At 40.2% G+C, this 16,258-nt stretch overlaps 1 protein-coding gene across 1 annotated transcript; it reads left to right on the forward strand.

Annotated features, from left to right (window-relative positions):
- The first annotated feature begins 5,814 nt into the window (after window positions 1-5,814).
- Window positions 5,815-15,504, forward strand: LOC121451946 (interstitial collagenase A-like). The gene is made up of 10 exons (XM_041657785.1): window positions 5,815-5,913; window positions 6,469-6,710; window positions 7,246-7,394; window positions 7,594-7,719; window positions 8,563-8,721; window positions 8,817-8,934; window positions 12,714-12,847; window positions 14,451-14,613; window positions 15,104-15,207; window positions 15,404-15,504. Exons 1-10 carry the CDS (start codon window positions 5,815-5,817, stop codon window positions 15,502-15,504), a joined length of 1,395 nt encoding a protein of 464 aa, XP_041513719.1.
- The last annotated feature ends 754 nt before the right edge of the window (window positions 15,505-16,258 follow it).

The following is a 16,258-nucleotide window of genomic DNA, read 5'->3' on the forward strand; positions in this document are numbered from 1 at the left end:
CAAGTAAAGATCATAGTTTATAAAAGTCTGAAAGCTTCTAGACTACAGAATATGTAGATTTCTGCAAGGTCTTCTTTGATGATCACACTGTGCAATTGTTTCCTCCCTAGTCCCTGGTGGTCACATTATCCTCTCTGAAGTGAGTGTAGTAACCCATATTTTCTAGGTCCCAGGGAAACAGGAAAAGGCAATTCTCTAAAACTTTATATTGTAACTCAAAATCCAGCTATCAGGCATGTCCTAAAGGACTCTCCATTCTAGCCCAGAGACACTCACTCATCCATGCTCATGTTCTTTTCATAATAACCAGAGACTGGAAATAGCTTAGATACCCACCAACAGATGAAATGAACAGGAAAATTATTCTTTTTTTTTTTTAAAAAAAAGGTGAAGTTTTTAAAGATACAGAGTACACACAGTCATAGATTTGAAAAAAGTAAAAAAAAAAGGAGCCAAAAAAGATGGAATATTCACAGAGAGTCTGGATTATATATATTATTGTCTTTTATTTGAATTTTTTTATTGTGAAGGAGCTAAGTACAGAGAGACATTTCATTGTATAGGCTACTAAGCTAAACTAGTATGTATATTATAAAGGTATCTTGATTTCAGAATTTGGGCCCAAGAATATGCTGGTTTAGAAAAGAGGTTCTTCTTTTGTTTCCACAGAGGATGAGAACCTGTAGATTCATTCCAGGCTAATGAAGTTTGATGCACCAAGACCCCCCAAAAGGTGGTCATGAACACCCCTCAAAAATTACTTCACCCAACTGCTGAATGAGATAAACCTAGCACACAGGATATACCATGAAAGACTTGATTAACAGCACCCCCAATCAGCAGGAAGTAGTCTAGAGAACTCACAAATTCCCAAATATTGTTTATAAATGTTTGTTTACATTTAAAGGGGGATATGCTATAGAGATTTGCATTGGTATGGATCTTGGTTTATTGATACAAATTTAAGGTCAAGTTTGTTATACTATATATATATGCATATATATACACATATATTTCTGTTCTTGATTATGGTATTGTGTTTGTGCAGCTCATTAAAAAATGTAATGTATAATTAAGAAATATAGGCTAATAGATAATCATCTATAATAGTCAAGCTTGTAGTCATGTTATGTTTTCTAGAGATATATTTCAGTTAGGTATTCTTCAAATCTTTCAGAGACCTTCAGAATATGGCATTTAAAATGTTTTAAGAACTTAGAACTTTTCATGATAATGTGACACATCTGTTCCTGGCAGTATCAATTACTTCAAGAGGAAGATAGACATCAAAGAGGCTCCTTATGGAGTTGGTTAGCCATTTGGGCAAGAAACTGTTCTTGCCTGGACTGATTGTTGCTATGCTTGAAGAACTGGACATGCAGGACCCAGAGAAATGACTGCTAAACTTGCCTAAAGGTGAGAAAGGGCCTTTGGGTTCCTGCTTCATGAAAGAGTCTGCCAGACACATTCAGGTCATAGAAGAAAGTAACTGACAAACTGCCAATATAGGCAGAACTGTCTTTGAAATTTCCTGCTTCGTGGAAAAGTCTGCTGGATACTATGGGCCTGTAGGCTGAAGATGGATGCCCCAGTGGTACAGAAGAACTTTGGGTGACTGTCCTGGCAGTGAAAAGGCTCTGTCAATTCTAGAGGTTTGGAAGTTGTTTATAATGCACTTCCTGTTTACTTAGGTAATATTATATCCTTCTGAAGTCTTTAATGGACTTGAAGAATTTATAGTTATAGTTTTCTTTAGTTATGATAAAATATAAAGTAGATTTATATGTAACTTTACTATGTTTAAGTTAAAACCTTCCTTTTTATTTAACAGGAAAAAGGAGGTGCTGTGGGATTCCCTTCTGTATGCTTTGAATACCATTGGTGAATAAAGAAACTGCCTTGGCCTGTTGATAGGGTAGAACTTAGGTAGGCAGGGAAAAACTAAACTGAATGCTGGGAGAAAGGAGACAGAGTCAGAGATAAGCCATGTAGCCCCACCAGACACAGATGCTAGAACTTTACCCAGTAAGCCACAACTGCATGGTGATACATAGATTACTAGAAATAGGTTAAATTAAGATATAAGTGTTAGTCAATAAGAAGCTAGAGCTAATGGGCCAAGCAGTGTTTTAAATAATATAGTTTCTGTGTGATTAGAACAAGCAGCCTCTCACAACAAATTGGTGCCCAATGTGGGGCCATTTATACAAGGAATATTATTCAACTGTTAAAAAATATGAAATTCAAAGGTAAATGGATAGAACAAAAAAATTCATCCTGAGTCAGATAACCCAGACCCAGAAACACAAATATGGTAGGTATCCACTTATATGTGGACATTATCTTTTAAACCTTTGCTACTATTTGAATACTCATAGAGGTTAGGTATAGAATAAGGAACTATTGGGGAGGGAAGGCTCTCCCAATGTAGGGTAAATAGAAAACAGAGGGATACTGAGATAAACAGGATAAACAGGAGGGATACTGGAATGGGAGGAATAAACTTGGAGGGTAAGGGAAGGGGAGGATAAGGGAGGAAATATAGGGAAGAACTGCAAACAATAAGGGACATTTGAGAGTCATACAAAAACCTACTACATTAGAAGTCTCTTAAAATTTATATGTGCATATGAAAGAAATCTAATAGAATCATCAAATAATGAAGAAATCAAAGCCCCAACTAGACTTCACTTGCAACCAAGTGAAATCTCCAATAAGTGTCAGGAGTCGGTTGTCTCATTGAGTCATTGTCAAAGGGACCCAATAACCCCCCGCCCCCCCCCCAAAAAAAAACCCTTAGTATATTACCAAGGCTGTCATTTGCTCTCCACAAACTGATGCTTAGGACTCATTACTGAACACAACCCAGCTTCAAACCCTCTGATCGATGGTGGTGATCTGTCTGCATCATATGCTGGTATAATAGTGGCACAAACATTCTGTCTGATTGGATTTAATGCCCTCTCCATGAGAAGGAACCCATGCTTGACAGCGCTTGTGTGGATAAGAACCTGAGACTAGAAAGGCCATGGACTTAGGGGAAAATCAAATACTATCATTCTGCTAAAGGAATATAGCAATAAAAGGATCCTAATGACATTCTGCTACACCATAGGTAGGTGTCTCACTCCATCATCAGTCGAGAAACTTCTTCAGTAGAGGGGCACTAATAGTTAAGAGACCCATAGCCAGAAATTGTGCAGAGAATGAGAGACTTTGAAACACTCAGTTCTAACTGGGATGTCTCCATCAAACTCCCCCCCCCCCCCCCCCCCCCAGGGCTCAGGGAGCTATGCGGAAGAATAGACAAAAAGACTGTGAAAGCCAGAGGGAATGGATGACAGCAGGAAACAATGCCTCCCAGACTCAAGAGGAGAGACTGCCGGCATGCACAGGGCCGTCACGGGTCCAACACAGGTGGGATCCCAATGTTACAATGGAGAAGTGGACACTAACTCCCATCCTAACCAAGATACTACCTCCAACTGATAAGTGCTCTCAAAGGAAAAGTTAGTTTCTCCAAGGAAGTCTCACACATGCCCAGCAGTAGATAACAAACACAAGATGAACTCAATGGTCCCTTACTGCTCTCTTGCTTATATATATTATGATTTTCAATTTTATATTTCTTTGGGTTTTGTGTGTGTGTGTAGTATCTTACGCTATTTGTTTCTTTTTTTCTTTCTTTTTTTCTGTTATTTTGTTCATTTTATTTTATCCTAACTTATCTTTTTTATTTTTATGTCTTTTTTTTTGAGAGAGAGAGAGACAGAGTGGAGGAGAGGGGTGGAGGGGAGGATATGAGGGACAAGAACCCGTGTTCAGGATATATTGTATAAAAATAACTATTTTAAGTAGAATATAAAAAGAGCACTCGAGGCGTGTGGGCTTCCTGTGAACTTCTGCAGCCTCGTCTGCCCCTCTCTCCCGATGACTCTGTTCTCCCTGCTTTCCTTTCTGTGCTGCACTTGCTCCCCTGACGTCTTTGTTATGCCCCCTGCCCTCCATCTGATGTCTGTGAAGAGGGCTGCTGCCTGTGTGAGGCCTTCCTCCAGTTTCCTCCTATGCTATTTGACTTACATATTACTCCTCTTAAATGAGGAAGCTGTGGTTATATGACTAGAGAGGAAATGAGTGCTTTCAAATTAATCCAAGGTCTATTAAAGCATTATTGACTAATTTATTGGTTATGCAGTGAGATCAGACATCCACAAGGTGATTTGGAGCGATGGGGAAGGTGGGGGACACCGTGAAGAGCTCACGCATGGGGGTGGAAGCCAGTTCTTCTCAGTGTTGTATGTTACTGAGCTTCCTTCAAGATGGGACAGGACAGATGGCTTTGTCTCTGATGGAGATATGGATACCATGAGCCAGCACCCACTTCAACTTTATATGTGCACAGCTTTCAGCACACAGCATTTTACTATTCAAGAGAAGCTCCGTGAGACCCTCTGAATGGATGAACATATCAATATAAGCATGAATGTGAGTGTGTGTGTGCGTACAGTATAAACACATGCCACCTAACAGAACAAGGATAATTAAAATGCAAGAGCCCAGAATCACACTTGGCAGCCCATTTTACCTGCTGTGTTTAAACAGGTTTCAAAAATGGGTCTTGTTTGTCCTATGAGGCTCATGAACAAGGTCTATGTAGCTCTTCATACATTGTCCCCCAGCCTGGAGGAGAGTTCTTCTTGGGCAAAGTTCCTATAGCCTACGCCTGGATAAAGATAAAGAGAAGCCATGGCGCTGTTGCAGTCTCATAGCAGAGAGTTTATCAAAGGCAGCAGGGAGTCACAGGAACCCAGGAGAGCCAGTGAATATTGGAGGGCCTTGAGTTCAAACAGCATGGGTGCTGAACATCATCCGTCACCCGCGGTCAGTAATCCCAGCCTCTTTCCTGGGAGCAAGGTGTGTGCAGACATCAAGAGAACTGAGTACCAAACTCTACTCTTCATAAAGGTCACTAAGGGCTGTGGGGTTGGCTCAGGGAAAGGGCTTGCTGTACAAGGGAAGAGGGGTTGATTTTGATCCCAGAAACTCACGTGGAAAAAGTGAGATGTGATGATGTGTGTCTGTAATCCTAGCAATGGGAGTGTGTGACCTTCTAGGTGAACTCAGAACAATGGGAGACCTTTTCCAAAAACACACACACCACATACACCATGTACATACATACACACATGCCACACACACATATATACATGAACATATATACCATACACAGATATACACACATACCCCAAACTACACATACACTACACACATACATACACACAAGCACAAACACACACCACACACACACATACCACACACACAACACATACATATACACACATACCACATAGACACATATATACACATACCACACATACAACACATGTATCACATATACCACATATACAAAGCACACACATACACACACATACCATATACAACACACACACACAGCCTTGGAGTTATGCTTTGCCTATGTTTTTAATAGGCCTGACCCTTTCTCAAATAGTAAAACATGAATTGGAGAAAACAACGTTTAATTGGTGAAGATCATCTCTTTCATAAATGTCCTGTTTGATATAATTCTGGGATTATCACACCAAACCAGCCCAAACAATCTGCTAGGTGTCACAGTTTCTGATTTCCCAGGCTCTTCGCTGCCGATGAAGAGGATGTTGTGAATCATGAGTCACATAGCCTCTGGCTTTCTAGAAGTGCGAGAAGTCCCTATATAAAGATGGAGCTTCCTCGGTAGGATACTGGAGCAGGCAGGCAGGGGACTGCTGCTTATCTTGCCCAGAAAAGAGGGACATCATGCCTCGCCTCCCTTTGCTGTTGCTTCTCTGGGGCACCAGCTCTTATGCCTTCCCCGTGTTCCAAGAAGGACATCGGCAAGATGTGGAGACTGTCTGGGTAAATGGAAGCAACATTACTCATGGCGGGAATGCGAGTCTTGACTTTGTGTCCTTCTAGTACAGCGTGGTGGCTATACTAGAAGATGGATTTCCTTCTAAGAGAAATGCCATTTGCCAGAAATGGAACCTTCTAAAAATGTATCTACCAAGTCTAGCTGGACACCTCCTTTCTGGCTGGAGGAGAGGGAACCCAAGGAAGGGAAGGCAGCTCCCTCTACAAAGGTGGATTTGCAAGAGTGCAAACCTCACCTACAAATCTTGTTCTAACAGTAAAGCTGAATCAAAAGTTTGAAAGTAATTTTCTAGTTTGTCTAAAACTTCAGGCTTTCATTGTTTTAAAAAAAGGGAGAACCACTTTCCATTTAGTATTTCAATAACTTTAAATATTTCTCTGTTTCTAACTATGTGTGTGACTGAATGTATGGTGTGTCTGCCCACCTCAGTAGTAGAAGCCAGTATGTCCTGAGCCTGGGTTCTCTGCAAGCTGGAAGTGCTCTTAACTGCTGAGACTTTTCTCCAGACCTACTGGTTCATTAATTTTATATTTTATCAGAAATACCTGGAAAACTACTACAACTTGGGCAATGACACAGAAGTTAAAAACCTGAGTGGCAAGGAGTTGATGGCTGAAAAGCTGAAGGAAATGCAGCAAATATTTGGGTTGAAGGTGACTGGAAAGTCAGATCCTGAAACCCTGAGAGTGATGAGTAACCCCAGGTGTGGGGTGTCCGATGTGACGCCAGAAGCCATTAATTCCAACAATCCGCGCTGGACAAAAACACATCTGACATACAGGTAACTGAAGTAATAAGGGCGGCGGGGCTGCGTCCCCAGCACCCCAGCTGCCCGCTCGGCTAGCTTATGCCCCAAAATAATTACACAGACACTGTATTCTTTTAAGCACTGCTTGGCCCTTCTGCCCTAGCCCTTACTGGCTAATTCTGATATCCCGATCAACCCATCTCTAATAATCGGTGAGCACCGGTCTTACCGGGAAGATTCTAGCCTAGTCCATCCTGGGTCAAGCTTCATGGCGTGTGTCTGCCTGGGAGCTGGGAGTATGGCGTCTCCCTGAGGCGTCTGCTCCCGAGAGCAGAGCGGTGGAGTCTCTGACCTCACTTCCTCTTCCTCCCAGCATTTTGTTCTGTTTTCTCCTCCCACCTATCTTCTAACCAATAAAATGGGCCAGGGCAGTTCCTTTATTAGCCAATGACCTTCCTCCATCAGGTAACTAGACCGCATATCAGAATCAAAATTGGGCCATTACTCCCCCATTAGAAGAGAAGGAATCAAAACCCAATGTGTCACCATTTTATTTTTTTTTTCTTAGTATTTTAAACTACACACCACTTTTGCCAAGAGCAGTTGTGGACCAGTCCATTGCGAAAGCCTTCAGAGTCTGGAGTGATGTGACCCCACTAACATTCTCCAGGGTCTTTGATGAGGAAGGAGACATTGTGCTTGCCTTCTATCGTGGAGGTAAGTTCTTCAACCTTGGCTTGCCCTTCGATAATCTCTGCTTTGCATGGCAGTTGCTTGTTAAGAGCATTGTTGATTTTATGGGGTTGAGGAGTAAAATAACATCACACTGTCTGGAAGTCTGCTGGCAGCTCAGCAAAGCACTGAGCTAACCAATATGAGAATCAATGAGCCTTTTGTTGAATTTTGTTTCTTGCAGACCATGGTGACAACAACCCTTTCGATGGGCCTTTCTATCGCCTAGCTCACGCTTTTCACCCAGGCCCAGGGATTGGGGGCGACGTTCACTTTGATCTTGATGAGAGCTGGACTGACACCAGCGAAAGTAAGTCTGCTGCAGCCGCTCCCTCGGTTCATTTGGCCTCTCCTAGCGCACGGCAATGCTGGTTGATTTAATGCATTCATGGAAGTAGGCAATCTATCACCACTCTTAGAATTAGTATCACGTTGAGAAGCATGAGGCAAGAGTGACTTCTGATCACATATCATCTCCCTGGTGACAAATAGGTCACTCTAAAACTTCTCTTAAGAAATTCTGAGGGCTGGTGAGATGCAACTCCTGAAAACCTGTTTGATTCTTAAAACCCCTTTGGTAGGTAGGAGAAAGCCAAATCTTCTACATCATTCTCTGCCCTCCACACAGCCATCCTCTGCACACTCTGTGCTTGCACCGATGTGCAGGCACAACAAACAAGCAAACAACCTTCTTTTAAAAAGAAAGAAAGTTAAAAGCTTTAATGTTTTAGTTATGGTCCTGGAATGTTCTTACAAGAAAGATGCAATACACTTGACAAATTTGCTACTAAATTTGGAAAACAGAATGAGAAAATAGTTGTTTTGTGTTTTCCAATTTTCCCAGCCCTAAGCATTTATCATCCCTAAGAAAAGTAGAAACTGTCAGAGTTTCATTGCTCCTCTGCAATGGAACTTGGCCCAGCTCATTGTTAACATGGACTTACCGATCTCATCCTGAGTGTAGACTCTACTGTGCCTTCTTATAGTTAAAATGGGCATGCTCCCACCACCAGAAAAGGGCAGTATAAACATATGTGGGTTTTAAAAAGGGACTAAGAAGATATGGATATTCATCCTGAAAGATTATTTCCTTACTAAATGCCTCAAAACAGTATAATTTTTAGTAATTAGAAACGGATCTTTGTCCTTCCAGATTTCAACTTGTTCTATGTTACGGCTCATGAATTGGGCCACTCCCTTGGACTCACTCATTCCAATGATATAGGGGCACTAATGTTCCCCAGCTATACATGGTACGTTGACGACTTTGTGCTAAACCAGGAAGATATTAATCGCATTCAGGCTTTGTACGGTAAGTGAAGCAGCCATTAGCTGTTAAAGGCACTTCATTCTTCACGTGGGCTCTGGAACCATGGAAAGTAACTCCAGGTCTCTCATATTCTTTAGGACCTTCTCCAAATCCCATCCAGCCAACAGGTGCTACAACCCCCAGACTGTGTGAGAGTGCTCTAAGCTTTGATGCGATAACTACATTTCGGGGAGAAGTGATATTCTTTAAGGGCAGGTAAGGTCTTTGTTTTGCGCTGGGTTCTATATTCACCATTGCAAGCCACCAATATGCCTCATATGGTAAGCTAACAGTGTTTGTAATTGCATGGTCACAATTGATTGTGCTTCTCTTATTTTCTTTATACAACTAATAATGGCTGGTTCCATGTGATTAGGTCAGTTGGTTCTGAAAAATCACACTCCTTCACCTTTGGAAATTTGTGTGGCACTTTCTGGTATCATAATAGGTAGTCCTCATGGAAGAGTTCTTCAGGTGAGTTTGAGCTCAGAGCCTTTAGGCTCTCTGTGTGAAGTTCATGGTGTCTTAAGCAATAGGGACTTATCTTCCATTTCTGGGGGCAACCTGTTTAGAGATTCTCTTGGACAACCTTGACCAAGAACTCAAAAGAGGGATTCTCATGTCTGGTTTTTTTTTTTTATTAGGTGGTCTTTGACTCTTGGATGGAGCATTGTCAGCTCATGTGGAAAAATCCTATTTAAATAGTGCATGTTTATTTATGTAAAGACAAGCATGTTGTGGGGGGTTTCTTAGCAAGATAGTTAATAGTATGATTCCTTATTACTTTTTCAGATGGAATACTGTTATTTTATCTTTCTCCCTTCTTTCTCTGTATTTATCTCCTTTCCCCCTTCCTGAATACACCTGCCCCCTTTCCATTTTTCTGATCCAAACACTTATAACCCTACTATTTTCTCTCTATTGTTCCCCAACCCTTCTACCCTGGTAATGGCTCCTCTTTTACTTTCCTGGTTTCTACAGTTACTCCAGGGTGTTTATTACATCTGAAGATTTGGAGTTATGGACCTCTGATGAGAGAGAGCATGTGCTGTTGGTTCTGGGTCGGGATTACCTCACTCAGGATGGTCTTTTTTAGTTCCATCCACTGATCTCCAAGGTTCATAGTTACATTTTTTCTTTATAATAATAATATTCCATATTGTATATATACTATATTTTTATTACCTACCCATCAGTTGAAGGACATTTAGGTTGCTACCATTTCCTAGCCATTGTGAACAAAACAGCAAGGAGCATGGTGAACAAGTATTTAGGGCCTATGCCCAGGAGTAACACAACTGGGTCATGTGGTAGATTTATTTTTGTTCATTTTATAATTCTTCACACTGATTTCCACAGTGGCTGCACCAGTTAGCTGTCCCTACCAACAGCAAATGAAGGTTCTCTCTTCCCCAGCCCCCATGCAATATTTGTATATTGTTTGGTTAATCTTTGCCATTCTGACTGGGTTAGGATGAAATCATAAAGGTATTTTTATTTCTATTTTCCTTATTGCTAGAAGAAATAAACTTTTTTGAGATAGTTCTTAGCCATCTTTTGTTTTCTTTTGCTTTGTAGACTCATTTTAGAAGTGTTTTACCCATCCTTTTATTCAAAGAAGATGTTTATCTCTAAAGCTAAGAAGCTTATCTTGCAGAAGTCAGATGGATTTTTGTTCTTTGATCCATTTAATCAACCCATGTCATTTGATTGGGAAATTGGAATCACTGATATTTAAGGTTATTATTGAAATGGTTATATTAATTGTGGGCATGCTGCTGAATTTTTGTTGTTGTTGTGTTTTAATAATTATGGCTTCAGATTTGTCCACAGTCTCTCTCCAACCCTAGATATTGTTTCCTGTATTTAAATTTTGCTTGTTGGATAAAAAAGTTAAGTTTTTAATATTGTAGAAAGTTTTTCTTTCTCCTTCAATTATGGTGGATAGTTTTGCTATGTATATTAATCTAGTCTAGCTGCCATATTTTTTTTTGAATTTGGAATGCATTGCTTCAGGCTCTTCTGGCTTTCAAAGCTTCCATTAAGAAATCTGTTATCTAAGGCTTTCCTCTATTTGTAACTTGTGCCTTTTCTCTAGCAACTTTCATGTTGTAACATAAAACAACTCAGTGATATGTGTACTTAGCTTTTAATTAAGATACACTGTGGGGATTTTCTTTTTCTGGTCTTGCCTATTTGGTGGTCTGTGTGCTTCTTGTATCTGCACAGGCATGTTTTTCCTTGGTTTGAGAAAGTTTTTTTCTATGATCTTGTTAGAGATCTGGTTTATCCTGCTAACTCAAAGTTCTTCTCTCTGTCTATGCTATAATGAAGAGGGTTGGTTTTTCATGGTATCCCACATCTCTTGTGTGCTTCTTTCCTGTGTGTATTTTTGTAATGTGTCGTAGTCCTTGCTTATTTGTTCTAGATCCTCTCCTCTATCTTGGAGTCCTAATACCCTATCTTCTGCTTGTTTCACCCTAATTGTAAGGCTTTCTTTACATTTTCTAGTTGAGTTACTGTATTTTTCAATTTTATTTTCATTTCAGCTTGAGTTTTTTTCAGTGTTTCTGTCACCTTATTTAATTTCATTCTTGAGTTTTGGATTGTCTTTGTCATTTCCATCAACTTTATGTTTGTGTTTTATTCTCTGTAAGCTCTTTATCTTTGATTTAATTGAGCTTTTTCATATCTTCTTTAAACTTCCTTTATTCTTTGATGAAGTTTATGATTGTTCTTTTAAATTCTGTACCTTTGGATTTATCTAGAAAACTCACTGGCAGACATTTCTATAGGACTGATAGGTTTTAAAGAGAAGATAATGGTTTGAGCTTTCATTTTCTATTGTTGGTGTGTTTTCAATAAGACCTGGGCATGTAGACATCTATTGATAGGTCTAGATCAATATAGACAGAGCAGGTTGGGGCAGAGGAGAAGTTATGTGGGAGGCTTGGGCCTAGAATTGGGAAATGGTTTGGGAGGAATGTTCAAAAGACACAGGGCTGATGTACAGGATATTCCTCCTGTTCCAGACCTGGAGTATGGGGTAGATCTGGCTGGGTGGAAAGGTTGAATGCAGTGCTGGGGGACTTGTAGGTTAGGGGGTAGGTAGACAGGATCATGACAAAAACCTAGAAGTTTGTGTTTCAGGCAGGGGTGGCCAGACTAGGCTGGGAGGCTGTGCATGGGTCCCAGACTAGATCTGGCAGGTTGGGGCTGTGGTGGGGATACGGGAAGCAGGTCAGTGAGACTCACTGGGCTAGAGCCTAGAATGTGGGAAATCTGGCTCGGTGAAGAGATTGGATGTGGCATAGAAGGGGCCTGTAGGTGTGGCCTCATAGACTATATTTTAAAATGTTACCCTATATAAAGGATTTAATCTTCCACAAATTTAGGTGCTCATAGGAGTACCCACGTACCCTCAGATATTCAGGAATGACGACCGTCACTAAGTACAGGATACTGTGTTGCAATAGGTCACCTGCTGCAGCCAGCTCCTCATGGCTCACCAAAACTGACTATTACATTTTAAGGCTTATACAAATTGGCTGTGAATCACAGTCATTATAAAAATTAAACTATAGTAAAACCAACAATAAAAGTAATAAAAAAAACATTGTTTTATCATCATCTTCCCTGAAATTTGTTGATAGTACTGAGGCTCAAACCCAGGGCTTCATAACACTGGGCCAGATGTATACTGATTCAGATCCCCAGTCCTGTTTTCCTGACCTTTTATTCTTTATATTGAGCTTGTTTATGCCATTTGTGTCTTCACATGATAGGGTCCCAGATGAAACACTACTGTCGCTTTTAAGATTTGCCGCAGCATGGGTGTTTCTGTGAAGAAACAAGCACATCAAACAGAAACCGTCTTCCTGGCCTCTCCTTGGAAAGACAGTAGACACTTGCTGGCAGCAGCTCTCCAGCAAGAAGGGGGTGGAGACTACCTGGAGACTCACTGACAACTGTGCTCTCTCTGTCTTTTAAATCAGGTTCTACATCCGTGTAAGTAGAGCCATGCCAGAACCGGAGCTCAATTTGATAGGTATACTCTGGCCAAATCTGCCAGGTAAACTTGATGCTGTTTACGAAGTTACAATGGCAGATAAAGCCTACTTTTTCAAAGGTAATGTTTCTGATTGTTTCTGTTTTATAAATTAAACTTTTATTTAGCTTTAGAGTGAGATAAAAGGGTCCTGGCTACACTCACTGCATGTCCTTCTGAAAGTCTAAGCTCCATGATGTAAGCTAAAGGAGCCTGTCAATCAGCACAGTTAAAGCTATATTGTATTTTAGCATCATTTTGATTGAAAAGTAAATGATTAGAGATATAACATTTTTGGATTGTTAAAGAATTTGCAAACAATCACTGTGTTTTAAACTTCTTCATATTGCTGTGAGTTCTCTGAAATAAAATTAAGAGGCACGAGTCGATTCTACCAAGGATGACACAGAACAATTTTGTGTATGCAGTTTCCTAGACCCCATTTTAATGTGAACGAAACCCTTGAGAGAAGGAAAGTTATCACCAGGTAGGCAGATGAGGCACTGTTGACTTGATTTCTCCTCGTAAAGTGGCAGCATGTTCCTCGGCCTTTCATCCAAGGCTCTCTTCTTGATGTCAGTCTATGAACTAGGAGAAATCAGGCATGTCCCAGTACCCTTGTCCTGATGACAACCCACCTTGAAGAACGAAATAGAGTCTCAGGTCTCACTGTGAAACTTCCTTGAGAGAATCTAAATTGTACTAAGTTTCCCAGGCAATTCGTTCATAGATTAATGTACGAGAAAATCAGAGTCATTGCTGGTGGACCTCAATGAGTCTGTGTGATTCAGTGAGAGCAAAGGATCCAGCAACTCTGACACTAAGGACCATGTCAGACACACGTTTTCACCAACGTGTTTGCTGTAGTACAATCATCGAGATACTTGATACAGTTACACACTCCAACAGAGAAGGGACCGCAGTTCAGACAGGCACAATACTTTGCAATGGCCTCTATAGCCTTTGTTGTGTAAAACTAAATAGAAGTTTACATACACAGCATTTCAAAGCAGCTTTTCGTGCGAGCTAAAATAAGCATGTTTGTCAACAAGGGTGATCTTGCTTTCCAAACAGATCAGTTTCCAAAACACATAGTTTAAGTACTGTAAGCAGACCCTGGAATCAGCATAAATTTACATATCTACCTCCTAGGATGCCAAAGAATTTAGTCAGCACTGAGGTAGCCTAGAACTTCTAGCTGTCTGAGCTTTGGAAAGAAACTTTATCTGCAATATGGGGGAAAAGATAATTCTCAAAGCTTTTTACAGAATACAATGGCCTAGAAAGACAAAAAAAAAAAAAGAAAAGAAAAGAAAAGAAAAAGAAAAAGCTCATATAAACTAGGCTTGGTGGCTCCTGTCTGTAATTCCAGCATTTAAAAGGTTAAGGCAGGGGGATTGCTGCAAATTGGAGGCCAAACCTGGTTACATAGTGAATTCTAGACCAGAATAGGTTACAAGGTGAGACTCTGTCTCAAAAACACAGCAATTAATCAATCAAACAAACAAAAGGCAAACACATTTAATTGGTCTGAAACTGGATCCCAGTATCAGCATTTATCGCAGAACAAGCCACCCCCACCTTCCCTGAAGCACTACAGTCTGTGGCTAGGATGATGCTCTCGCCTGTGAAGCTTCACTGGAAATGTAGACAAAGAGATTCATCCGTGGCTCTTGATTGGCAGGCAATAGAGTGTGGGCTGTTCGTGAGCAGAGTGTACAGAAAGGATTCCCCACGGACATCTACAGCTACTTTGGCTTCCCTAGCAGCGTGACACACATTGATGCTGCTGTCTGTGAGGAAGAGACTGGAAAAACATACTTCTTTGTTGATGACAAGTACTGGAGGTAAAGACTGAAATCCGAATAATTTTAGGGTGCCAGTTGTCTATACATAGAAAGATCTTAAAATGAGTTTCATATGGACTTGGTTAACTGCCTTTTTGTGGATGACGTAACCACTGAACAACCATAGGCTGGTATCACATGGTGCTGCTTATACAGGGAATCCAGTGAGCCTGTGGTGCTCTTATGTGCTGGGAAAGATAGGACAGTAAGGGCATCCAACTTCTCAAGCCACTTTGACCTAAACTTAACCATTCACATAGCATTTTACCTTGGGGAGAGTATCTGTGTAGTTCATTGGATTTCAGAAGACCTTATGCATATTTTGACACACCCAACATTCAACTTTTCCTCCCTCACCCAATTCACTCTTTTCTAATCTCAAGAATTAAAAATTTGTATGCAATTCATGCTGGTGTGTTTTCCACAAATATTTCAAGCAATCTGCATGTGTTTTCAAAGGTCCTAATACTTCTAACCACTTTCTCATTAGGTATGATGAATATAGTAAGACCATGGATTCAGGTTATCCCAAATTAATAGCAGACGACTTCCCTAGAGTTGGCAATAAAGTTGATGCTGTTTTCCAGAACAACGGTAAGAGTATAGACATATTTTCTCTATTTGTTATCATACCAAAAGTAACAGCATTGCTATTTAATGTAGATATAAAAACGTAAATGAAAATTAAAATACAAATGTAAAAACTATATATACTGAAGTCATGCAAAATTGAGTCAAAAGCTGGAAACTCCATGTATAATATAATGAATATATTTCATTTTATTTTTAGGATATTTTTATTTCTTTCACCAGTCAACTCAATACAGATTTAACCTCCAAACGAGAATGGTTGATGCTATCCGTCATTCTAACACCTGGTTCAACTGCTAAGAATATAGCAACCTGTTGTGTCACCAAGTTAATGAAAATACATACTGCATAATTTTAAAGGAGATAGTTTTCTGAAGAGCCAAGTATTTTTATATTTTATTTACCTTCTAGAATTGTTGATACACAGAGCTACTAAGTAAAAATTTATTTATATTTCATCTTGTATATTTTTATAATTTCTGGTATAATAATTTATGAATTGAAACAGTTTGGTGCCACAACTGACAACCCAAGAAGGCCAAGTTCATGGTGGATAAGTCACTGAAGGAGGCCATTTGTGCTCTCTGACGTTGATCCTCGGTCTCTTCTTTCAAGAGTGGAGGGTGGGCAGACAAGCTCTCCCCAGAGAAAAAATGCCTTTTGAACACACAAGAAAAATCAACAGGTGCTTCGGGTTTGGTTTTTAAAACAGTGCTGACAGCCCATGATGGTGTTGGACCTCTTCTACTGCTGGCTCCCAAATGCTGGGATACAGACACGCCCAACATGCCCAGCCAAGAGATGGTCCATTGCAAAATAAAGATTTGATACTTAGACTGAAGCCACTTCTGTATCTATCACTTTATCATTTCTTTACGATGCTTTCTATTTCATTATATTGCTATGAGCTGACAGCAAAGCCTCACTTAGAAATGTTATTTCATTCAAATTTGAAATGGAAAACAAACTGTTAGGAGTATCTCTTAAGACCAGCCTCTCCATTGGTGCAAATAATTCCAATCAGCCCAAATTAAACCAAATAAAAGATGCCCAC

This window comes from Microtus oregoni, unplaced genomic scaffold, assembly GCF_018167655.1.
Source record: "Microtus oregoni isolate MIOR12 unplaced genomic scaffold, Mior012 000008F_ref0000371, whole genome shotgun sequence".
NCBI classification, from domain to species: domain Eukaryota; kingdom Metazoa; phylum Chordata; class Mammalia; order Rodentia; family Cricetidae; genus Microtus; species Microtus oregoni.